Raw genomic sequence first — 26,358 nt, 5'->3', positions numbered from 1 at the left:
GGTGTGAGGTGGTATCTCATTGAGGTTTTGATTTGGATTTCCCTGATGCCGAGCGATGTTGAGGACTTTTTCATGTGTCTGTTGGCCATTTGGATGTCTTCTTTGGAAAAACGTCTATTCACGTCTTCTGCTCATTTCTTGATTGGATTATTTGTTCTTTGGGTGTTGAGTTTGATAAGTTCTTTATAGATTTTGGATACTAGCCCTTCATCTGATATGTCATTTGCAAATATCTTCTCCCATTCTGTCAGTTGTCTTTTGGTTTTGTTGACTGTTTCCTCTGGTGTGCAAAAGCTTTTTATCTTGATGAAGTCCCAATAGTTCATTTTTGCCCTTGCTTCCCTTGCCTTTAGCAATGTTTCTAGGAAGAACTTGCTGCAGCTGAGGTCGAAGAGGTTGCTGCCTGTGTTCTCCTCTAGGATTTTGATGGACTCCTGTCTCACATTTAAGTCTTACAACCATTCTGAGTCTATTTTTGTGTGTGGTGTAAGGAAATGGTCCAGTTTCATTCTTCTGCATGTGGCTGTCCAATTTTCCCAACACCATTTGTTGAACAGACTGTCCTTCTTCCATTGGACATTCTTTCCTGCTTTCTCGAAGATTAGTTGACCAGAGAGTAGAGGGTCCATTTCTGGGCTCTCTATTCTGTTCCATTGATCTATGTCTCTGTTTTTGTGCCAGTACCATACTGTCTTGATGATGACAGCTTTGTAATAGAGCTGGAAGTCCAGAATTGTGATGCCGCCAGCTTTGCTTTTCTTTTTCAACATTCCTCTGGCTATTTGGGGTCTTTTCTGGTTCCATACAAATTTTAGGATTATTTGTTCCATTTCTTTGAAAAAAGTGGATGGTATTTTGATAGGGATTGCTTTGAATGTGTAGACTGCTCTAGGTAGCATTGACATCTTCACAATATTTGTTCTTCCAATCCATGAGCATGGAACATTTTTCCACTTCTTTGTGTCTTCCTCAATTTCTTTCATGAGTATTTTATAGTTTTTTGAGTACAGATTCTTTGCCTCTTTGGTTAGATTTATTCCTAGGTATCTTATGGTTTTGGGTGCATTTGTAAATGGGATCGACTCTTTAATTTCTCTTTCTTCTGTCCAAATTCATTTTTATCCCTTCCTGTCACAACAAAATTTTATGGAATCAAGACCCCTGTGCTCTGTGGGAAAAAAGAAAAATCTTCTGCTCCCTTAGCCCTGTGTAGTAGTGCATAGAATTCTAATTTTTCCTCCTTTCTCTGTATATTGGGCTCAGAGATTACACTGTGTCTCTATGTAAATATGGACAGTTAGCACTTACCAACATGTATCTACTTTCTGTTAAAAAAAAAAAAAGAAAAAAACTTTAAAAATGGGGTTATAGAACGTCAGCAAAAGGTAAGTTTGAGATGGTTAGGTAGGTTAAGTGGGGATTTTGACAACATTGTCTTCTCCTTTGGCATGTTTAATTGTGATGTTTAACGACACCCTGCAGTTTAAGTTGACACTTTTAAAATAAAATTCTCTCCTAATGATGACTTGAGTCCTGCCACTCAATGGGAGAATGAGCAGAACCTGTAGGATCTTATTTGGAATTGACATTCTCTACCATAATTTTGTTCCTGTTTATTTTTAAATTTCTTCTTGTTTCTCTGGAAAGGAAAGATGATGCTCAGTTTTAAACATTAAAAGTGTACAAGTTGCTCTGTTACAATAAAATTAAATGTGTACACACACACACAAAAGAAAAACAAGAAAGCCAATATAGCTGGAAGGGAACAAGCAGGGGGAAGAACAGCAATAGAGGAGTTCAGAGAAAAGTAGGAGGCAAGGGGGGCAATTCATTGTCGGTCTTGCAATGCATGATATAGATTTAGGTTTTTACACTGACTAAGACAGGAAGACATTGAAAAGTTCCAAGCACAAGTATAACATACCCTGACTTGCTTTTTTAAAGGGTCACTCTGTTGACACTAACAGGGGACACAGGTGGAAGCAGGAAAACCACTTAATAAGCTATTGTCATAATCCGGATGAAAGGATAATGAAGAGGAGTAGAGTTTCAATAATGACTATAGTGAGAAGTGGTCAGATTCTGGATATACTCTGAGGGGAATGCTGAAAAAATTTGCAACAGGAAAAAAAGGGAACCATAATTAATGAGGAAAGAAAAGACAAAGAAGTTTTCAGGAGGGGGATATTTTCTAAAACAAAAAAATCATGTTCATGGTTTTGAATATATCAAATTTCATGTCAATCCAGGTGGGATTTGGGACTGGAGATATATATTTGAAAGTCCTTTGCACATAGATCCCAACTGAAAGACATGAGATGGTATGAGATCAGAGTATTTTTTTAAGTTTTTTTATTTATTTATTATTTATTTGACAGAGAGAGACAGCAAGAGCAGGAACACAAGCAGGGGGAGGGGGAGAGGGAGAAGCAGGCTTCCCGCCGAGCAGGGAGCCTGACGTGGGGCTCAACCCGGGACCCTGGGATCATGACCTGAGCCAAAGGCAGACACTTAAATGACTGAGCCACCCAGGCGTCCCTAGATCAGAGTATTTTTTGAAGTATACAGACAAAAGAAAAGTAAAAGGGTAGAAGTCATCTAGAAAAAAAAAAAGAGGAAAACAAACTTCAGAACACTTTCACTCTAATCCTGAATTTATTATTTGCTAATGTAATATTTAATTTTATGTGGCTACTTGACTGGAACAAAAGGTGCCCAGATTAAACATTTCTGGGTGTGTCTGTGAGGGTGTTTCTGGGTGACATCAGCATCTGAGGCAGTGGAATGAGTAAAGTAGATTGTGGCACTTCTCTGCTTCCATAGTTGGGTAACCCAATCCCTCATAATAAATCTCTTCCTATATGTATATAGTATTGATTCTGTTTCACTGAAGAACCTTCACTAACATAGCTACCATTTGCCAAAGGTAAAACTCATACATCTAGAGCAAATTTACAAAATTCTTTCAAGTCACTGTTCTTCACACATTAACACCTCTGCATTTAATTCTTTCTGAATCATGATTCACAGCTACATTTTATCAACATCTCTAGAGCATTTCCCACCTTAAAAAGCTACAACATAGTTACATTCCTATGAAACATAAATAGAATTTGAAAGTAATATAACTAGACTCACATGAAATCTTTTTATGGAGGCTATTATATATAATGACTTTTTTTATTCTAAAATTACATAGAAGTGGATTATAGTATAAGATACAAGCATCTTTCCAATACAGAAACAAAACTATACTGACACTAATTAATTTATTAAGTATAGAAGACAATTTCAAAGATAAAGTACAAATGTCTTCCTATTATAGTTATCCCTCACTTTATGAAAAATTTTATAAAAAGCTGACTATAAAATACATTTCTTTACAGCAAACCTTATTTTCCCATTAATTTTCTATTAACTGGCTTTATATTATTTGGGACTGTAGTAAGGAAATATCAGTTTCCCTTTTGTAGACCTTGTTATTGTTTACATGTTTTTAGTGAACGGCCATTACAATTTTTAATTTTAGGGCACCTGGGTGGCTCAGTCATTAAGCGTCTGCCTTCAGCTCAGGTCATGATCCCAAGGTCCTGGAATGGAGCCCTGCATCGGGCTCCCTGCTCTGCAGGAAGCCTGCTTCTCCCTCTCCCACTCCCCCTGCTTGTGTTCCTTCTCTTGCTGTGTCTCTGTCAAATAAATAAAATCTTAAAAAAAAAAAAAAAAAAAGAACTTATAAAACTCAACACCCCCAAAACAAATAATCCAATTAAAAAATGGGCAGAAGACATGAAAGACATTTCTCCAAAGAAGTCATACAGATGGCCAACAGACACATGAAAAGATGCTCAACATCACTATTATCAAGGAAAGGCCAATCAAAACTACAATGAGATATCACCTCACACCTGTGAAAACAGCTAAAATCAAAAACACAAGTAACAACAAGTGTTGGGGAGGATGTGGAGAAAAGAGAACACTCATGCACTGTTGGTGGGAACACAAACTGGTGCAGCCACTATGGAAAACAGTATGGAGGTTCCTCAAAAATTAAAAAGAGAACTACCCTATGATTTAGCAATCACATTATTGGGTATTTACCCCAAAAATACAAAAACACTAGTTCAAAGGGATATATGCACCCCAATGTTTATAGCTATGTTACAATAGCCAAACTATGGAAGCAGCCCAAGTGTCCATTGACTGATGAATGGGTAAAGTAGATGTGGTATATATATAAAATGGAATATTATTCAGCTATAAAAAAGAATGAAATCTTGTCATTTGCAACGACATAGTTGGAGCTAGACTGTACAATGCTACGCAGAATAATTCAGTCAGGGAAAGACAAATACCATATCATCTCACTTGCATGTGAAATTTAAGAAACAAAACAAACAAGCAAAGTTTAAAGAGAAAGAGAGAGAGGCAAACCAAGAAAAAGACTGTTAACTATAGAGAATAAACTGATGGTTACCAGAGGGAAGGTGGGTGGGGGGATGAGTGAAATAGGTGATGGTGATTAAGGGGTGCATCTGTCATCAAGAGCACTGAGTGATGTATGGAATTGCTGAATCACCATGTTGTACACCTGAAACTAATATAACACTGTATGTTAACTATACTGGAATTAAAATAAAATTTAAAAAGAAGCTGAGTAAGGTGAGGAGGGCAACCCTGAAAAAGGGCAACGCAGTTCATGGTGTCAGAGTCCAAGCAGGGAAAAGAGGGCATCTATGTTAGGAAGGAAGGCAGGGCAAAATGGTAAACTGGTTGAATACAGGGTAGTTTATCAAAGAAGTAAATATATTAAGGATAAAGAATGGCGCATTTCTCACTGTAAGAGGAAAGAAATGTATAAATACAGAAAGGAAATAAACTAAAATTAACCTCGTGGTTTTGTATTAAAATTGGAGGTAATGTGAATTCATGGTTTTTGATATACATAGGTTGTTAGGGAAATAAACATTATAAATTATAAATAAACATAAATTATATTTGTGTGTATATAAATACATACGTAGATCTCTGTCCACCAAGAAAGTCTGAGAGCAGTGATGTATCAATAGTAATAAGTACAATAGTGCCCAGATCTTTGCTTCTACATACCATTTTCCACTAAAAGGAACCAGGGCAACATGGGATTCATTCCAGTGCAAGGTCAAGTAAATTACAAAATGATTCTGGCACATTTTGCTTTTATCTAAAAGCAGGAAAATGCTGAAAGAATGAAGACATATCTAAAGGACTCAGTAATCAGTTTTATGGACTTCCACTAGCCAAATCAAGGATAATTTGAGCAACAAAATAAATGATAGTCATAGATTTTAATCCACTGAAAAAATCTGTAAGTCTACACTGATATAAAAAAATAAACGAATATAGTAAAAGTTTGGTGAGAAATATTTACGTAATTTCAAAGTATCTCCTTAAAAAATACTCTGATTACAAAGGGGAAAAGAGTACCTTTACAATGGAGAAATCTGTCTGATACTACCTTACAAATGATCAAACTGAACATCACCAATAGTGAAAATGAAATCATGAACTATCTGATAGGATTTGATTATAAGAACAAGACCTTTCTTCTGTAATATTACTGCCAAAGATATACAACGAATTCTAATCATGAGGAAACATCATCATAAACAGACATTGAGAGACATTCTACAAAATAACTGTATGTAATCTTTAAGAGTGTCAAAGTCACAAAAATTACTCAAAGATTGAGGAACTAGTCTAGTTAAAAGAAATTAAAGAAGACAAATAAATGCAACACAAGGTTTCAAACTGGATCTTTTGGCTATAAAACACCTTATTAAGATAACTAGTAAAACCTTATTGGGGCATGAGAATTAGATTATAATTATGTGTCAATGTTAACTTACTGATTTTGATGGTAGGAGAATGTCCTTGATTGTAGGAAAGATAAACTATAGTTTTGGGGGTAGTAGAGTATCAGACTGGCATACTACTCTTAAATCATTCAGGAAAAAATAAGTTCTTTATATTGTATTTCCAACATCTCTGTAAGTTTATGATTCTCCAAACTATAGAAGTATTCAAATGTCTAACAATTCCTCATGGATAAATGTACACACTACAGCAATTTAATTCCCTTTGTCACTGTGGTTAAGTAAGGCCTAATAAAATTGTGTTTCAATGGTATAAACAATACATTCTGTATTAAATACACCCTCAGTTCTGTAGGAGTAATTACTATCTTAATTTATAAATTCAGTACGTTTAAAATTTAGTGAAATAACATGACATCATAAAACTACAGAGCTTAAAATCTGACAGGTCATTACTCATAATCCAACTTTTACCACCTTCCATCTATGCTCTCTTATTCATGCCGCTTCTGGGTGGGTGAATGAAGACCTCTCCCCAAATTCCTTACTCCTGACAACCAGAGTAATGTAGATACATTACTGGTTCATGAAGTGATCTTGTTTAGGAAATTCTTTTTTTGTTTGTTTGTTTGGGAAATTCTGATGTTTTTAATTTCTTCCTTTCACCTGAAGGAAAATTGAGGCTCAGGAAGACAAAGTGTCTTACCACAGGATCATGTAATAAGTCATTAATAGGAAAAAACAGTTTACTTAAAACCTATAGATAGAAAACGCAACAAAATCAGGAAAATACATGTATAAAAATAAATTCAATACAGAAATAGAAATCATTTTTAAAAGAACAAAAAAAAAATTTCTAAGGAAATTTTAAAAGACAGATTAAGTGGAAAGACATCCTGTGTTCATGGATAGAAGGATACTGTGAAATGTCCATATTATCCAAAGTGATCTACCAATTCAATGCAATCTATCAAAATCACAATGTTAATCTCTACAGAAACAAAAAAAAAAATCCTAAAATTCATACAGAACCACGAAAGCCCCTAAAATCAGAAAATAATAGCTAAAGCAAACTTGAGCAAGACGAACAAAGCTAGAGGCATCAGGCCTCCAGATTTCAAAATATATTTCAAAGTTACAGTGATCAAAACAGTATGTTACTGGTATAAACAGACATACTGGTTAAATGGATCAGAATAGAGAGACCAGAAATCCATGCAACTACAGCTAACTGATCTTTAAAAAGGGTACCAAGAATACACAATGGGGAAAAGATTATCTTCAATAATGGGTGTTAGAAAAATTGGATACCCTCATGCAGAAGACAAATCAGACCCTTATCTCACACCATATACAAAATCTCTTACTATATACAAAAATCAACTCAAAATGAATTAAAGACTTAAACATAAGACCTGAAACCATAAAACTACCAGAAGAAAAAACACAGGGGAAAAGCTCCTTCACATTAGCACAAGCAGTGATTTTTTGGATAGGACACTAAAAGCACAGGCAATAAAAGCAAAAATAGTCTACTAGAACTACATAAAACTAAAAAGCTTCTGCAAACAAAGGAAATAATCAATGGAGTGAAAAGGCAACCTATAATGGGAGAAACATTTGCAAACCATGTATCTGATTGGGGTTAATATCCAAAATATATTAGAAGCTCGTACACTCCATAGCAACAAAACAAAACCAATATAAAAAATGGGATGAGGACCAGAATAGACTTTTCTAGAAAGACATACAAATGGCCAACAGGTATATGAAAAGGCGTTCAACATCACTAATCATCAGGGAAATGCAAATCAAACCCAAAGAGGTATCACCCTACACCTTTTAGAATGGCTATGACCAAAAAGACAAGAGATAACAAGATTGGTGAGGATATGAATAAAAGGGAATCTTCTTACTACCTTAATCAACTAAAGAAAGTTTATCAGATGCTTAAACAAATCCACACTATGATGTGAATTACCTGATTAAGTGACCGTCAGGATTCTTCCATTGTAAAAATATATTTTGGTCTTTGTAATTAATGTTATCTATAGGGTGATAACTTCAAAATCATGTATTTCTCTCCTAACAACCTTTATTTTACTTTGTATCTCATTTTATTGCTTGTTTTCCCCCACCTTGAATGGAAGCTCCATAAAAGTAAAGATTTTTGTTCTTTTTATTCATTGCTATATCTCCAGTGGTTAGAACAGTGCTTGGCACATTGTAGACCTCAATAAATATATTTAACGAATCATCATTAGCTGTATGCCTCTGTATTCTATACGAGACTGCGAACAACCTAAAGGCAAATGTGATGTTTTTGTCATCTCTGTATTTGCAGAAAATAAGCACAGTACTTAACAAATAATCATGACTTGCTTAATGCTATTCTATTTTCACTTTTAACGACTACAGGTAATCAGTTCTAATACATAGGCCTGACTTGGTTTTTTTATTTACAAAGTGTTAAAAATAACATACTTATTTAATTATATTACAGTAAGAAATAATGAAGCTATTTTAAGATTTCTTTTTAAAATAAAAGATGAGGAAAATCCTACTAATTTGAAATTCGAGGCTTTCAGGAAAAAGTGACTAAGTTATATGATATATGAATTTTTGTCAGCTTTGTTTGGCTAACTTACATGTTTAGTGGACATTCTAGTAATACAATGCTAAAATACCACATTATTTTTTTAAGCAATACTAAGTTATTTTACCTGTAATGCTTTTAATGTTTCCTTCAATCCTTCTATTTCTTTTTCTTTTATTTCTGTAGCAAGCTGATATTTTCCCTTTAAGGAAAAAACTATAATTCAGTACTTTCCAATGTAAATGATATTATTAATGGGGAAAATACAAAAGCTCAAGAACCAAAACCTCTACTTTAAAACTAACACTTCACATCTTTAAACTTGGATCTGCACCACAACTTACCTTCCTAATGACTTCAAAATATCATGAACTTACAATAAGGCCTTTATAAGATTATAAATATCATGAAATGAAAATTATAACAAATCATTTTATCAGTGTAATATTATAACAAATATTTATGGAGGCTTCAGTGCATGATAATCATTTTATCAGGAGAGCCTTCCTGAGAATTTATGGACACTATATAATTAATTCACATAGCTAGAATAAATATATTCTAATTAATAAGTTACAAGTATATTTGTCTTATAAAGATATGGGAGAATTTTTTAAAAGGCCTTTGTAAATAGTATGCTCATTCATAATAAAAACATGTATTAACAAATAATTAGAGAAAATATTTAATGCTAGGTGAATTTCTAGTTCAGAGTTGTATCTTCTTTCCCAATTGGTGTACATCCAGATGCAAATCATTTTAATGTTTATTTAAACAGGTAATTGAAAAAGCACTAAAAATATACTTAATAAAAACATTACAGTAGAACAGAAAAAACATTAATTTGGGGGCTGAAGAGAGCTGAGTTCTAGTCCCAACTTCGCCACTTCAGAATGAGAGCTTCAGCTTCAGCAAGTCATTTAATCTTGCCAGGCTTCAGTACTACCAACTGTAAAATGACAGAGGTAATATGATTTCCTTGGCTCTTTTCAATTTCTAAGATTTTAAGCAATTAACAGTCTTCATTAATCTATTGCTAATACTCCTTTTCATTGTGGTGAACAACTGATAATCAAATGCACTTAACTATGCTTTAAATTATTAAAAAATTAATAAATACCTTTTCTTCTTCCAAGGCACACATCTTCATTTGCAACTGATAAATAATTTTAAGAGTTAAAATACAGGTAAGTAAACTGTTAGCAGTGATTTACACTGGTCAGTGAGACTATAAAAATATTTTACATGTAATACAATGTGAATGTGCCACCTTTACACTGAGAAAATAAAATAATAAAAGGCATAGAAGGTGGCAAAAAGCCAGTCACCAAAAAGAAATGAACAATTTAATCACATGATTAGGGATACCAATGGTCCCTGAAAATTTAGTTTTTCCTTCCACGGGTTTTTTTTTCAATGTTTCAATATTTTGTCATCTACTCTTAAATAATATGTAATGTTTTCTGAAGGCACACTTTTATGAAATCAGTATCATTTGTATTAGCATTGACAGTATTTTCTGAAACTTTTTTAAAAAGATGCATGTAGCTGTCTCATAAATAAATAGTGATATTTTAAAACAGAGTAACTAGGGTCAACATGCCAAAGAAAACTAATAGAATATTCTAAGCAACACAAGAATACTAGGTAAAATTACCAAGAAATAAAATTTTTCTTCAGAACTTCTCCATCTCATTTTCCACATTCCTCATTTACATTCAAGAATCAGGAAGAGGAGAGGAGTGGGGAGGGGAGGGGAAGGGAGGAAAAGAAACAAACAAAAACAAGAAAAAAAAAAAAAAGAGCCCAAGAGCACTTTCTCCATTACCCTTCGGATACCCAGATATTCTTATTTTGCCGAAAGTCCCTTGTGACAAGAGACCTAGACTTGCCCTCTCCTGGAGAATACTATGTGGTATATTTGGCTTCTGCTTCCTTAGTCTTCATTTAAAACTCCCATAACTTTGGTGAGGCTAATCTCAGACTAAAAGGAAGAAAGTTTATCATCTGCTTAAACAAATCCACACTACAGTGTGAACTACAAATAACCTCAACCAACTAGTTATTTACCTTATATAGGTATATTTCTTTTTATGCATTTCTCTTTCTAAACATACACACTTGTATGGAGAAAAAGACAAAAGAGGGAAGGAAAAAGGAAGAAAACAATGGCGATGCTGGAATGACTATAAGAAAAAAATTTCTTGAGAATATTTTTCATAAGCACATTTCTTACACTTATATTTTCTAATGAGGGACTGAAGAGCAATTTGAGGTAGTAAAGAAGAGCTATAGAACTCAAAATTTAACTGAAGGAGTTGCTATTCATTTTTTTAAATCATATATATATATATGTTTTTCTCTGCTCTTAGTTGCTGATAGTATTTATGAAGGGCTCAGTGCATGATAATCACATCTCATCCTTCACATCTCCCTCCTTCCACCTCAGCTTTTCATCAGCATTCTACTTCTGGCTTGGGTAAAGGAAGACAGCAGAAAAGGTAAGACCCTAGGATACTCTAATCCAAGGGATAAAGGGGAAAGGGAGAGAAAGAACAAGAGCACACACATCACTAACCTAATTTATTTAGGACAGATGAAAATACATCTCCAAGAAAACAGTTTTCCCAATTTCTCCCCTTAACTAACTCGTTCTACTACATGTCAGTTGTGATTCAAAATAACTTTATCTCCTGCTTCCATTAATACTCTTTTTGTCTTCAGTGAGTATGCCATAATACTCATATGGGGACAGGAGGGAGGTGAAATATTTGAAACTGTAGTTTTTGCCTATCCTTATGAAATTACCTGCTTTTTAAAAGCTGCCATTGCTTCTCTGTGTTGCTTTGCTAATGTTTCCTTTTGATTCTGAAGCGTTTCCTATATTAAAAATTATGAAAAGTTAAAACATAAATTTGAGCAACTTTCAGTTTTAACTTTTAATTAGGTTCATAATTTAAATAAAAGTTAAACACTTATTGCACATATTATTGTATGCTCTTGAAATGCACTTTAAACCAATTCTATGATTTTTTTTTACCTGTCATGGATCAGCATACAATAATTATTCTTTCAGTTGCTTCTTCATGATAAAATGCATTTCTTTAAAATTTTAAACTCTAGGATGCCTGGGTGGCTCAGTTGGTTAAGCGACTGCCTTCGGCTCAGGTCACGATCCTGGAGTCCCGGATCAAGTCCCGCATCGGGCTCCCTGATTCGCTGGGGAGTCTGCTTCTCCCTCTCCCTCTGACACTCCCCTTTCCCATGCTCTCTCTCTCTCAAATAAATAAATAAAATCTTAAATAAATAAATAGATAAAATTTTAAACTCTAAACACGACTCAGGGTGCCTGGATGGCTCAGTCAGTTGAGCGTCCAACTCTTGATAACAGGCTCAGGTTATGATCTCAGGGTCATGCTGAGTTGACCTGAGATTCTCTCTCTGCCTCTCCCCCCACCCTGCTCGCATGCATGCACATGCTCTCTCTCTCTCAAATAAATAAATCTTTAAAACACACACACACACACACACACACACACACTCTAAACATGGCTCACTCCAAAGCTTTCTTGAAGAAAATATTTCATCAAAAGTTATTAAAATTAGTAGTCTTAGTACACAAGACACCTATAGTCTTTTAGAGTTCCCAAAGAAACCCATTTTATTATCTAAGCACAAATGTTCACATGAGGACACAATTCTCTAAATTCACCAAAGTAATTTTTTTTATAAAATCAAAACCACCATAGGGCATTTTTTTTAAATCCACATATATGATTCCATTTCTTTTTTTTTCTTCTCTCCCCCACTTTTGATAGAAGTTGTGTGTTCTGTTCTTCAGATTCAAGATGACTTCAAACTTTTTTTCTATGTTTAGTGAATAATTCTCACACTTAAAAAAAAATTAGATCTTCGAGTGTTTGTTATTTGACTCCGTGTTTCTAAATATATGTTGATTTACCAACTTAAAAATTTTATCTGACTTCTATTACGATAGTTGGGAGTTTGGCTTTCTTGTACAACCATTACCTAACATCTGCTCCCTCTATTCTTCCAACAGAGTTACATAAAAACTGTGACTTAAATCAATCTTCAGTATTTGTACTATCATGACTATGCAATTTTTACTCAATGCTCAGCCATATAATATACCATAATTACAATTCTATCTAACAGAGCTTTTTGTTTTTTCTGAAGCTAGCAATTACTTTAAAATATTTTACTTCTTGGGGCGCCTGGCTGGCTCAGTCTGAAGAGCATATGATTCTTGGTCTCTGGGGCATGAGTTTGAGCCCTGTTCTGGGCATAGAGATTACTAAAAAAAAATAAATTAAATAAACTTTAAAAAATATTTCAATTCTTATAGCTAATTTTAAAAAATAGTACTACCAGTTCCCAGATCTGTACCAATGGTTCATACTCTCAAATGAAAAAAAAAAAAGAAGAATGGAAAAAGCAAAGTGAGGAGACCCCAAGAATGACAGGGAATCACAAAATGCACAAGAAATCAGACAGATTTAGAAAAGATGTAGATGTTGGACAAAATCTTTCAGAGGCTATTATCCAGTTTTCCATGAAAATAAATTAGATTCTAATCCACTCCTGCAAACAAGGAAAGAATTTATTGAGGACCTCAGGGATAGGTTCTCTGAGGAGTACATTCTCAAGTAAATGTGACCTCTAGCTTCTCCTTACTTTTTGTGACCAGCCTTAAACCTGGAAATAGGAGATTTAATATGCAACAAAAACTGGAATGGGAAATGGCCCCATTACTAGATCTCAAATCCAGATGTTCAAAAAGCCTTTGACAAAAGCAGAATAAACTGGAGGCCTTACAGATAAAACAACTTAATGTTCCCACTCCAGTCATCAAGCACTGAAGGAGTGAGCCTCTTGGTAAAGACACTTGTAGATACTTATTATAAACAGAAAGGGCACTGGGGAAAAACCTTCCTGAACTAGCTAAGAAAATGAAGGGGAAAAACATCAAGTGGGCAAATCAATGATACTGCTCTGAAGGCAAATCATGCACCCAACTTCCCATTTTATCCTCAAACTTGCAAAAAGAAATTTCTCTAAATATTAAAAGAAACTTTGCAAATTTTTTTAGTCATACCATTAATCCTGCCATCATAACATAACCTCTTCCTCAGAGTCCATGAGCTACTCAGATAGTGAATATCTCTAATAATCCAGAGATACTCCCCACTGTTTCAGTTTCCAACTGTTATCCCTGGATCTTCAAGTGAGACATATTATTTTCTCCTTTTTGACACCACACCCATTAGCATAAGAGAAAGGAATCTACTATGTAAACAGAACTGCAAAATTAAATTCTTCCCTGACTTTTTTTTTTTTTAGATCCCTGAGGATTTTTCTATTGTAATCAGATCACAGCTAATCAATCAGATACTGACTTCCTGATACCTCTGTGTATGATCAAACCAAATTAAGATTTCTTTGAAGTGGCACTCTTTGTGGGCAAAATGTCGTACTGATATCAGCAGCAAACCTCTACTTAACTTTACATAATCTCTAAAACTAGAAATTAAGAATTAAAGCCAATAGTCTAAAAGCCTAATAGAGAAAGGATCAATCACATTTTATACTAGTCTTTGAACACTGTTGTTTCCCAGTCAAGAAACCCAATGGGTGAAGATAAAGATCTGTTCAAGAAAAATAAATAAAATAACCGTGGCCCCAATTCTTTGTAGTACTGAGCCCAAATACTATTTTACCTTCAGTGCTATCTGACTCTACATATTTTACCACTGTAAATATACGTTCTGCTTTCTATAGTGTTCCTTTAGATCAAGATGGTGTGACCTGTTTGTTTTGTCCTGGGAAAGTCAACAATTTACCTGGATAGCTATGCCTCAGGGGTTTACTGAGGAACCTTAAGGAACTTAAATTTCTCTGTAACTCCACTCTTCTACAATACTTGGGCAAGTCTTTGTTGTTCTAAAGATTAGGAGAGCTCTAACACTGACTCCATTTAACTGCTTACTGCTTTAGCTCAAAAAGGACATGAAAATTCCAAAGAAAGTTTAGAATTTTGTCAGAATAAAAAATGCCACCTTTATCATTCACTAATTTATCTTATGATTTGAATCTACTTCTAGACTCTATTATGTTCTGAGGAATACCTATCCATGTATGCTACACCAAGCTACCTTAATTACTACAGTTTATAATAATATATTTAAGAATCTAGTGTGATTATTTCGTCCTGTGCTTTTTCAAAAATTTCCCAGACACTCTTGTACGTTTATTTCCACATAAACCTTAGAACAGCTTAAGAACAGCAAACACACTCTTGGTATTGGATTGCATTAAACATACTGATTAACTTAAGGATTTGGATAACTTTATACTGTTGACTCTCTCTATCCAAAAATAAGATAGGACTTTACATTTTGAAATCTGCGTGGAGTTTCAGTTTATACTTAGTGTTTATCTGTTTTTTCTTTCTGCAGAGAGGTTCGATACCTTGGACCTCATAAAACCCAACTCTAGTTTTACTCCCATATTCTACACAACCTTGTGGGCCTGTCTGGTCTCAAAATTCCCATCACTTCTAGTTTGAGCTATCCTCTGTCACTTGAATTCTGATTCTGATATGTTACCTCCAACTTCCTATTTCAATATTGCCAAAGAGTGAAAAGAAGGGGGCCATAATTAAGATTTCAATTTTTAGCTATTAAGATTACTTTGGTGGAGAGGCATGAGAAGCACTATCAAAAGTGCTTCCGTATAAGTAAGTCTAGAGAGAGAATCAGATCTGATGATACTGGCGGTTGTTTTTTGTTTTTGTTTTTGTTTTAAGCAGGGTCCACACACAACATGGGGCTTGAACCATGACCCTGGGATCAAGAGTCACATGCTCTACCGACAAAACCAACCATGTGTCCCTCTGACACCGGGTTTTTTTTAATATTTGCTTACAGTATGTAATAACAGCCTGGGAAAATGAAGAGGTTTCACTTCTTAAAAAATATTTTGACTCTCTTATAATACACAATGTGTTTCTCAGACATTAAATAGATCATAGTAGTTTTCAGCATTATTATCAGAAAGCCTGGAAAAAAATTTCATTCTCAGTGTTCTGGAGGCCCAGATGTTATTAAAAACAATTTTAGTCAGAATTCTCTTGAGACTTTGTTTAAAATGATGCACAATCTCCAAATATGTTTAGGAAATTTAAAAATTCCAACTGCAATTAAGGATTAGAATAGCTCTTTCAGTAGAGGCTAAAAAGACTAATCTGAAATAAAAATTTAAAATACTCACTTTTGGGGTACCTGGGTAGCTCAGTTCATTAAGCATCCAACTTTTGATTTCAGCTTAGGTCATGATCTCAGGATGGTGAGACTGAGCCCCACATCAGCTCCGTGCTCAGAGGAGTCTGCTTGAGTTTCTCTCCCCTCTACCCCTGCCCCACCACTCACGTGCGTGCTCACTCTCTCTGGGGTAAATCTTAAAAAAACAAAACAAAACAACAACAACAAAAACTCACCTTTTGCCATTTAAGTTCTTGTGTCTCCACAATAATTTTACCAATCTGCTCTTCATATTGAGTTTCTGCTTCCTAAATAAAAAAGAAAAATGCTAGGAAAATTAGGACTTTAAAATTTTACATTTCAGCTCTTTGTAGAAAGATAAAAAGAGCATCCTCTCATGCTTACAACAAGAAAAAAGTCTGGACAAATTGCAAATTAGATAGACAAACCCATCAGAGAACTGAGGTCCCAGGTGATTCAATTAACCAAAACTCTAGATAACTCTCTCCAGCAGGGAGAAGAGAACCACAGCATTTGCTTACCTGGGACATAAACCACTGAGTGCTAATAAGAAAACTCAGCTGAAAGTTCTTAATAAATTGGTAAAGGCAGAACATGGACTAGTGTAAGAATGTGAATTCCCAGGGGCCCCAGAAATAAGGAGGTTTTATATATTTTACAAGGTTATTCCTCCAGGAAGCCCACCAAGTGCTTCCAGGGAAAGATGGGAAGAATCCAACAATCTGAGAAGCTCTCCCCTGTGGTACTGGCTGGGGAAGAGAAGAGCAGTCACAACCCATCTTCTCTATTTCTCCTACACACCAAGAATCTTAATCTGTAAGGGAAAGGGCAACAAAAACTATACTTAAGAACACTAGTGGAAACCCTCTACAGCTGGAAAAGGGGACCAAGGTCCACCACTGAAAACTCCACCTAGACAGACCAGTCTTCCTCATCTCCCCTAAGGAACAAGAGCCTAATCTACAGGGGGAGGGGCAATCAAAATGACAGCATGAGAGCTCCAGTGAAAAGCCACTGCAGCTAGAAGCAGGCTAGGATAATAAAATAACAGCTCTATCATGGCAGGAGGAGCAGAAAAACAGCAAGAATATAGGAATACAGTAGGCCCAGCATTAAAAACAAAAGAAGGATCAGAACTCTTGTGAAGACCTCACCCTGAGACCCAATTTCACCTAAGAACTGAAGCTTAATAAAGTCAGAGAATGCCCGTATTCCCCCACCTGCAGCCACGACCTGACAAAGAAGCATCAAATAAAAAGAACAGGGAGATCAGCTGGGAGGGCTGCAAAGACAGACTCTCTGGGAGACAGCACAAAAGTCCCAAAGTCAAGGAAGAAGGCCCAAAGCCAAGCAGGAAGCAGTTACTGAGAAAAATCCTGATTATGTTTAAAATCATGTAACACTCCTGAATTAGCCTACACCATAAACATAAGGTATCACTAAAGAAATTTGATTCTTCTGTTGAAAAATTCAACAGGTAGACTTGAAAAGTGCCTGTATACAGTGTTGAAGGTATTCCCCAACACACATAGAGAGAGCCCTTCTACAAAACCTGGGAGTTTTTTGTTGTTGTTGTTGTTGTTTTGGCTCCAGGTATTTAAGGAAATCTCTGCCAAACAAAGCACTAGCTGATCATTAAATTAAGAGCACAATGACTTCAGTGGCCACACATGACAGAAACAGCAGACTTCACAAAATTTTTTCAGAAAAGCCACTAAACAAACAATGACAACAAACAGCAACCCTGGTAAGGAAAATTATCTGATTTCCAGAGTTGCCACATATTCAAAATGTCCATGTCCAGTTCTCAACAAAAAATACAAAACATACAAAGAAACAAGAAAGTGTGATCCATACACAGGCGCAAAAAAAAAAAAGTTAAAAAGAACTGTCTCCGAGCAAGTACAGACAATGGACTTACTAGACAAAGACTTTACATCAACAATTTAAATATGCTCTAAGAGCTAAAAGAAACCATGTACAGATTCTGCAACCATTAAAAAGTTAGTAAGGGAAAGCTACAAACAAGTTTATGCTCATAAATTTGACAACTTACAGAAATGGACCAATTCTTCAAAATCCCAAACTACCAAACCTGATCCAAGGTGATATAGATAATCTAAATAGCCCTATAAACACTAGTTAAAAAGCTCCCAAGAAAATACATGTCCAGGCCCACATGGTTTCATCTTTAGAGAATTCTACCAAACATATGAAGAATTAACACCATTTTTACAGTTTCTTCCAGAAAAATAAAAGAGGAAGGAAACACATCCCAACTCATTTTATAAGGCCTATGTACTGTGACACCAAAACTAGACAAAGACAGTACAAAAAAAGAAAACTAAAACGAATACCTCTCACAAATTTTGATGGAAAAATCCTCAACAACATATTAGCTAATGGAATCCAACAATGTATACACCATCACCAAGTAGAATTTATTCCAGATATATTAGGCTGATTCAACAACAATATTAAGTTGATATATCTCACCATATCAACATGCTAAAGAAAAGTCACATGACCATAACAATTGACAGAAAAGACAACTGACAAAACCCAACACTCATTTATAATAAAAACTCTCAGCCAGTTTGGAATAGAGAGAATTATCTCAATTTCATAAACAGCATTCATAAACACTATACTTAACATCATATTTAATGATAAAAGACTGGATGGATGGATAGACAGACAAGGAAAGGGAAAAAAGGAAAGAGAGAGAAAGAGAGGAGAGAAAAAAAGGAAACAAATCAGACAGAAGTAAACTGTCTCTATTTGTACATGACATGATTGTATACATGGAAAACCCCAAGGAATCTATAAAAAAATCTCCCAGAATTAATAACTGAGTTCAACAGGGTCTCAGGATAAAGATCAACACCCAAAATATCATGTTTCTATACACTATTGAAAACAAAATTAAAAATACAACGTAATTTATAATCACTCCAGAGAAAATGAAATACGTAAGTGTACACTTAACAAACATGGATCTGTATGCTGATAGACACAACAATATGGATGAATTTAAAACATCATGCTGAGTGAAAGAAGCCTTACCTAAAAGAGTACATATGTATGATTCCATTTATATGAAGTGTCAGAAAAAATAAAACCAATTGACAGTGGAAAATAGTCAAAAGAGTGGTTGCCTCTTGGGGAGGGAGTAGGGGTAGAACTGGCCTGGGTAGACAGAAACATTTTATATCTTGATAAGATGTATGCATCTTATCAAATCCCAAAGAAGCTGGATTGAAAATGGGCAAGATACTGCTTTCTTCATGTGGGCCTGGGTATACACTTCTCTTTTAAATGGGTTCTGAGATCTTACTGTGATTTAGATATTGTTCTAAGCACTTTTTATGTATTAATTTAATCATAGGTATAATTTTTCAAGGTAAGTACTCTTATTATCACCATTTTATAGATGAGGAAACTAGGTTAGCAAGAGAATAAGTAACTCCCCTACATGCGCATAGCAGCGAAACAGCAGAGCTGGTATTTGAACCTAGATGATCTGTCTCCAGAGCCTCTTAAACATGCCATTTTATTACCTGTAAGAAATTGTGAGTGCTGTGGGACAATATGGATTGTTATGATACACTCCTTTCCTTCAAAAACCTCAGAATCTAATCTTCATAAACCACAGAAGATAGAAAGACATTCAAAATCATATTACTTATTTTAAATATACAAGTACATTCTGATATTCGGTAGAACATTTCAAAATAACAATTAGAAATATTTGTTGAATAGAAAAACAAAAGCATTAAGAATTCCTACAAATGTTCTTAGAATATTTTTCTATTTCAGAAATCTTTGTAATAGACTAAGTTGAACAATATGAAAACAGTAGCTTAAATACTAATGAGGAAAGAGGTTCTTTAAAATATGAACTTTTAGGCTATTCCATGCATATTAGTGATATTTATCTTGAATACTTTGTAGCTAATCAAACTAAGAAACTATCTGAAAGAATGATTAGTATTTTATTAGACAACATGAGAAACTGAATTGGGCAATTTCGTAGGAGGTGGATTATGAGTTTGAAAAGGAGAATAAAAGTACCCAGTCACAGTTTTGGCTGCTTGGACATGTGCCTGCTGTATGTACTATGTCCCTAAATCTGTTCAGGGTCAAGAACTGAAGAGGCCTGACCAATACACAGCACATCTTGTAAAACTACAGCCTGAAGCAAGCATTTTAAAAAAAGCATGACACTTTCTAAAGGTTATAAAGAGTAAATAAGCCATCAAATTACTCTTCTTTTATTGTTTTTATAAAAACACTTAAATCCTTGTAGTCCTAAGGCAGCTAATAAAAAATAAACACTTCTAAGGTTCTATATTCTTGGATACTTTATTGAAGTTACAGATGTGATTTTCTTACCAAATTTAATAGATTTTTCTCATTGACAGTAAGGATTTTTATTAATAACTTTTGAAAGCTGCTTGAAGAACTAATGAAATATAAAAATGAAAAGTTCCAATAAAAAGAAAATGTTTAATATAAAGCATATAGCTAAATTAAAATCCTAATATAGCAAAAGTGTATCATAATGTTACCTTTCAGCATTGTAGATAACACCCATTTTATCAGTTTTCCATGTGGTACAGAGATATACATTCTATAAATCATTGTAATTATAAAAGGGTATGATTCTACTCAGAGCATAACTAATTTTATGGTGCACTGAAATGCTGCTTAAGGTTATTTACCACATATTATACCATTAATTATACCCAGTTTTCCTTCACAATTTCCTTAGCAAATCATTGCTATTTTAGAATACCCAAATTTCCTTTGGCTTTTATTTATTGCTAATTTGAAATTCTAAGATTTCCTTCTGTTCACATATTTAATGAATTTAATGTGTCCTTTCTCTGAATTCCCATACTACTTTCTTCATAATTCTATTATCAGACATAATATATACTATGTGAGAATATAGTAATTAATTTGCATGGTATTAGGTGATGATTAAATTTCAAATTCTCTTAGGGCAAGATTGAGTAATGGTTTTTCAAAAGTTATCAAATGAATGCATATTTTAAAAGTGAAAGTTATATGGTAGAGCTCTTTTATCTCCACTGTATAGATGATTTGGCTGAGAAATATAGTTTGTGTAAAAACTTTCAACCCACTTCCTATTTTTATATTCTAAAAGATTTCCTATTAAAGCCTGGATTTCTAGTTTCTCTTCGGTAATTGGAAGAACTGATAATACAAAGCCCATTATTCTATATGGCAACAAGTTTTTGGAGCTGAATGGCAAATATGTTGAACTGAAGACAAAGGCTCTCCATTTCAACACAATTCCTACCCTATTCATACCACATGCCAACCAACTATCTGAATCCTGAAGAAAACTGAATTCGTGACCCCTCTGCCATTGGTTCATCCCCACTCATCAGTTATTATGTAATCTGATAAGGGAATCACCAGAAATGTCTAACTTCTAAAAAACATACATTATGGATTCAATGCAAACTTATCTGTTGACTCAGATTGTTTATTTAAAGATCATTAAAACATTCAAATTTTTTAAAATATCATCACCAATTTAGGTCAATATGAAAAAAAATTAGTAACTTTGTTAATTACAGCATAGTTAGGTACTTAAATACAGTTTAGTGGAGTAAGAAAGTCTCTTTCTTTGACTTTTATTGTCTATTGTGTTTTGCTTCTTTAAAGAAACTTTACTATCTAACCCTTTATAGTATGGCCCAATTTTATGTTAACTGCATTAGTCAGTCCAGTTAATTTATTATATATATTAATGGAAGAGCTTTAGACAAGGAGTAGAGAGATCAGAGCACTAGTCTCTTAAAAGCTCTGGGCTTTAGGTTGGACTACAAGTTATCTCAAGTTACTTTCACCTCTAAAATTCTACAATTTCATGATCCTGAAAAAAAGACTAATCATTAAGAATACATCTCTGGAGTGCCTGGGTGGCTCAGTCTCTTAAGTGTCTCACTTCGGCTCATGTCATGATCTGAGGGTCCTGGGATCAAGCCCTGCATCAGGGTCTGCGCTCAATGGGGAGTCTGCTTGTCTCTCTGCCCCTCCCCCCACTCAGGCTCTCTCTCTCTCTTAAATAAAAATCTTTTTAAAAAATACATCTCCAAGATCATAGAAAGAAGGAAGTACAGAAAGATGATCCTAACAATCACCATTTGTCAGATCACTAGGGGCTCAGAAATTGAGGCAGATCCACCAGCAGTCATGGGGATTGACTTAGTGTTCAAGATACACCAAGAAGGAGGGATTCCAGGGGCGCCTGGGTGGCTCAGTTGTTAAGCGTCTGCCTTCAGCTCAGGTCATGATCCCAGGGTCTTGGGATCGAGCCCCGTATCGAGCCCCGTATCGAGCCCCGTATCGAGCCCTGCATCGGGCTCCCTGCTCGGCAGGAAGCCTGCTTCTCCCTCTTCCACTCCCCCTGCTTGTGTTCCCTCTCTTGCTCTTTCTCTGTCAAATAAATAAATAAAATCTTTAAAAAAAAAAAAAGAAGGAGGGATTCTGGAAAACACCTTAGGATTTTAGATGAAAGGCCAAGAAGCTACACTCTTAGAGTGGAGGATGGAAATAAACTAGCCCTCACAAGGAAATTCAGCCTCCAATAAGCTCAGTCTTTGATGGGTAAGATGATCTGCCCCATCCTAACTTCCAAAACCAAAAATGAAACTCTCTAGATGAAGATGACATCATCTAAAGCCTCAAATTTGCTTTGCAACTTTTCATGCACAAACGCAATCAGTCAAAACTTACCCTATATCCTGGGAGGCAAGTTAAATGACCAAAACCAAGAGGGAGGGCGCCTGGGTGGCTCAGTCGTTAAGCGTCTGCCTTCGGCTCAGGTCATGATCCCGGGGTCCCGGGATCGAGTCCCACATCGGGCTCCCTGCTCCCTGGGAAGCCTGCTTCTCCCTCCCCCACTCCCCCTGCTTGTGTTCCTGCTCTCGCTGTTTCTCTCTCTGTCAAATAAATAAAATCTTTAAAAAAAAAAAAAAAAACCAAGAGGGAAAAAAAGACAACAGAAATGGATCCATAAGAGGTCCAGATATTGGAGTATACATAGACTTTAAAATACATAAAACTGATATGCTCAATAAATTATATGACAAAATTAATTTCAGCAGAGGACTGAAAATTATAAAAGAAAAACCAAATGGAAATTTCAGAACTGAAAAACACAAGATGTGAAATTAAGAACTCAACAGATGGACTTTATCAGCAGATTAAATAAATTAAAGAGATCAGTAAACTGACAGAAGAAAATAACCAGATTGAAACATGGGCAGAAAAGGAAAAAGGAAAATATAGACAAAAAGCTCAATAATGATATAGGAGACTTGAACAAGATTGACAAAGTTGCCCAAATTCAAATTCATAGAATACTGCATGCAAGAAATAAAGAATATGTATTATTTCAAGTTCATTTATGTTGGCATATTTACCAAAATTGATTATATGCTTGACTACAAAGCAAAACTCCAAAGGAATTAAATTATTGAAATTATATAAAGAACATATTATCGATATAATAAAATTACACTTAAAATCAATTGTTTAAAGTTAACAAAAAGTAAAATATTTTTAAAAGAAGTAATATACTTCTAAATAACTCATGAACCAAAGAAGAAATTACAGTGAAAATTAGAAAATAATTTGAACTGAATGATAATGAAGATAAAATATATAAAAAATTGTGGGATCTAGCTAAAGCCATGCCAAGAGAAAGTTTATAGCCTTAAATGTTTTATATGAGAAAAAAAGTTTAAATTAATAAACTAAATATCCATATCCAAAAGTTCAAAACAAAAAGAACAGCAAATTTAAAAAGGAAATAAAGAGCAGGTATTAATATAAAACAAATATGCAATAGAAAGAATCAACAATGCTAAAATTTAATTCCTTAAAAAGACTAAGACAATTGATAAACCCTTAGAAAGACTGACCCAAAATTCCTACTCATTCATAATGTCTCTGCATGAGTTATTCCTTCCATGAAGCCTCCCTCACTAACCCCCTAGTAAAGCTAGCCATATCCTTATCCATCTTTCATAGTATATTGTACACTCCTTTGTTATAAAGTATTATAATCTCTAAAACATGGCAGAGTAAATGCACATTAAATGTTAATGACCAAATACAGTCTTGCATGCCTAATATCTCTAAAAATTAAAAAAAAATCAATTTGTACTATACTATTCCTTGAGTTTTCACTGTTTCAAAGTCCTAATTTTTTTTACAAACTTTTTATTTTGAAATAATTTTAGGTTTGCAGAAGACTTGCAAATATAGTAGAGTTCATGTATACCCTTTACCCAGCTTCCCTAACATTAAAATCTTACATAAGCACACTTACAAAAGTTAAGAAAATAACATTGTTACAATACCATTAATTAGACTACAGAGTTTATTCAGATTTCACTAGGTTTTCCACCAATATTAGTTCCAGGATCCAATCTGGGACACCATGTTACATTTAGTCATCATGTCTCCTTAGGCTTCTCTTGTCAATGATAGTTTCTCAGTATTTTTTTCTTTTCGCTTTCTTTCTTTTTTTGGTGTTTTCTTTGTTTGTTTTTGAGAGAAGGAGAGAGGGAAGGAGAGAATCCCAAGCAGGGTCCATGCCCAGGGTGTAGCCCAACACAGGGCTTGATCTCACAACCTTGAGATCATGACCTGAGCTGAAGTCAAGAGTCAGACGCTTAACCAACTGAACCACCCAGGTGTGCCAAAAATAGACTGTAAAACAAAGACTGTAGCAAGAGACAAAGAAAGGCACTATGTAATGATGAAGGGAACAATCCAACCAAAAAATATAACAATTGTAAATATCTATGCACCCAACATAGGAGCACTTAACCATATAAAGCAATTATTAACAGACATAAAGGAAGAAATTGACAGTAATACAATAATAGTAGGGGACATTAACGTCTCACTTACATCAATGGATAGATCATCCAGACAGAAAATCAACAAGGAAACAGTAGCTTTGAATGACATGTTAGACCAGATGCAACTAACAGGTATATACAGAAGGTATACTTATCAAGTATCTTTTCTGAGTACAATACTATGAAACTAGAAATCAATTATAAGAAAAGATCTTGAAAGAACACAAATACATGGAAGCTAAACAACATGCTACTAAATAATGAATGGGTCCACCAAGAAACCAAAGAAAAATTCAAAAAATACATGGAAACAATGAAAACTGAAAACACAATGGTCCAATATCTTTGGGATGCAGCAAACAGTTCTAAGAGGAAAGTTTATAGCAATACAGGCCTACCTCAAGAAACAAGAAAAATCTCAAATAAACAACCTAACCTTACTATCAAAGGAGCCAGAAAAAGAACAAAATCCAAAGCTAGTAAAAGGAAGGAAGTAAATAATAGAGATTAGAGCAGAAAACAATGAAATAGAGATGAAAAAAAATTGAAAAGATTAATGAAACCAGGAGTTGATTTGAAAAGATCAAGAAAAAAACAGGATTCAAATAAAATCAGAAATGAAGGAGGAGAAATAACAACACAGAAATACAAAAGATTATAGGAGAATATTTTGAAAAATTATATGCCAACAAATTGGACAACCTAGAAGAAATGGATAAATCCCCAGAAACATATAATTGTCCAAAACTGAATCAAGAAGAAATAGAAAATTTGAACAGACTGATTACTACTAATAAAATTGAATCAGTAATCAAAAACTTCAAACAAATAAAAGTCCAGGACCACATGGACAGGAAAAGTGAATTCTACCAATTGTATGAAAAAAAGTTAATACCAGGGCACCTGGGTGATGCACTCAGGTGAGCGTCCAGCTCTTGGTTTCGGCTCAGGTCTTAATCTCAGGGTTGTGAGATCGAGCCCTGCTTCGGGCTCCATGATCAGCATGGAGTCTGCTTGGGATTCTCTCTCCCTCTCTCTCGGTCCCTCATACTCGTGCTCTCTCTCTAAAATAAAGAAATAAATCTTTTTAAAAAAATAGTTAATACCTATTTTTCTCTAACTATTCCAAGAAATAGAAGAGGAGGGAAAACTTCTAAATTCATGCTACGAGGTCAGCATTACCCTGATACCAAAGCCAGACAAAGACACTACACGAAAAGAAAACTAGAGGCTAATATCTCTGATGAATATAGATGCAAAAAATCCTCAACAAGATATTAACAAACCAAATCCAACAAGACATTAAAAAAATCATTCACCATGATCAAGTGGGATTTATTCCAGAGATGCAAAGGTGGTTCAATATTCCAAATCAATCAATATGATACATCATATTAACAAGAGAAAGGATAAAAACCACACAATCATCTCAACAAATGCAAACAAAGCATGTGACAACATACAACATCCATTCATAATAAAAATTCTCAACAAAGTGAATTTAGAAAGAACATACCTCAACATAATAAAGGCCATATATGAAAAACCCCCAGCTAACATCATATTCAATGGTGAAAAACTGAGAGCTTTTCCTCTAAGATTGGGAATAAGACAAAGATGTCCACTCTCACCACTTTTATTCTACATAGTACTGGAAGTCCTAGGCACAGCAATCAGACAAGAAAAAGGAATAAAAG

The 26,358-nt window shown here is 34.6% G+C and overlaps 1 protein-coding gene across 1 annotated transcript in view; it reads right to left on the bottom strand.

The window, feature by feature from the left end:
• CCDC73 (coiled-coil domain containing 73) overlaps positions 1-26,358 on the bottom strand; it is a 198,234-nt gene that overhangs the window by 64,913 nt on the left and 106,963 nt on the right. The window contains 3 exon segments of the mRNA XM_081798391.1: positions 8,540-8,650; positions 11,257-11,328; positions 15,965-16,036. Of these exon segments, the coding sequence (XP_081654517.1) occupies positions 8,540-8,650; positions 11,257-11,328; positions 15,965-16,036 (255 nt within the window).

The sequence above is a fragment of the Leptonychotes weddellii genome, chromosome 11 (assembly GCF_054177405.1).
Source record: "Leptonychotes weddellii isolate Sample4059 chromosome 11, ASM5417740v2, whole genome shotgun sequence".
In the NCBI taxonomy this organism is placed as follows: Eukaryota; Metazoa; Chordata; class Mammalia; order Carnivora; family Phocidae; genus Leptonychotes; species Leptonychotes weddellii.
The sequence above is the reverse complement of the archived record's forward strand: the minus strand, read 5'-3'. Positions and strand labels throughout refer to the sequence as shown.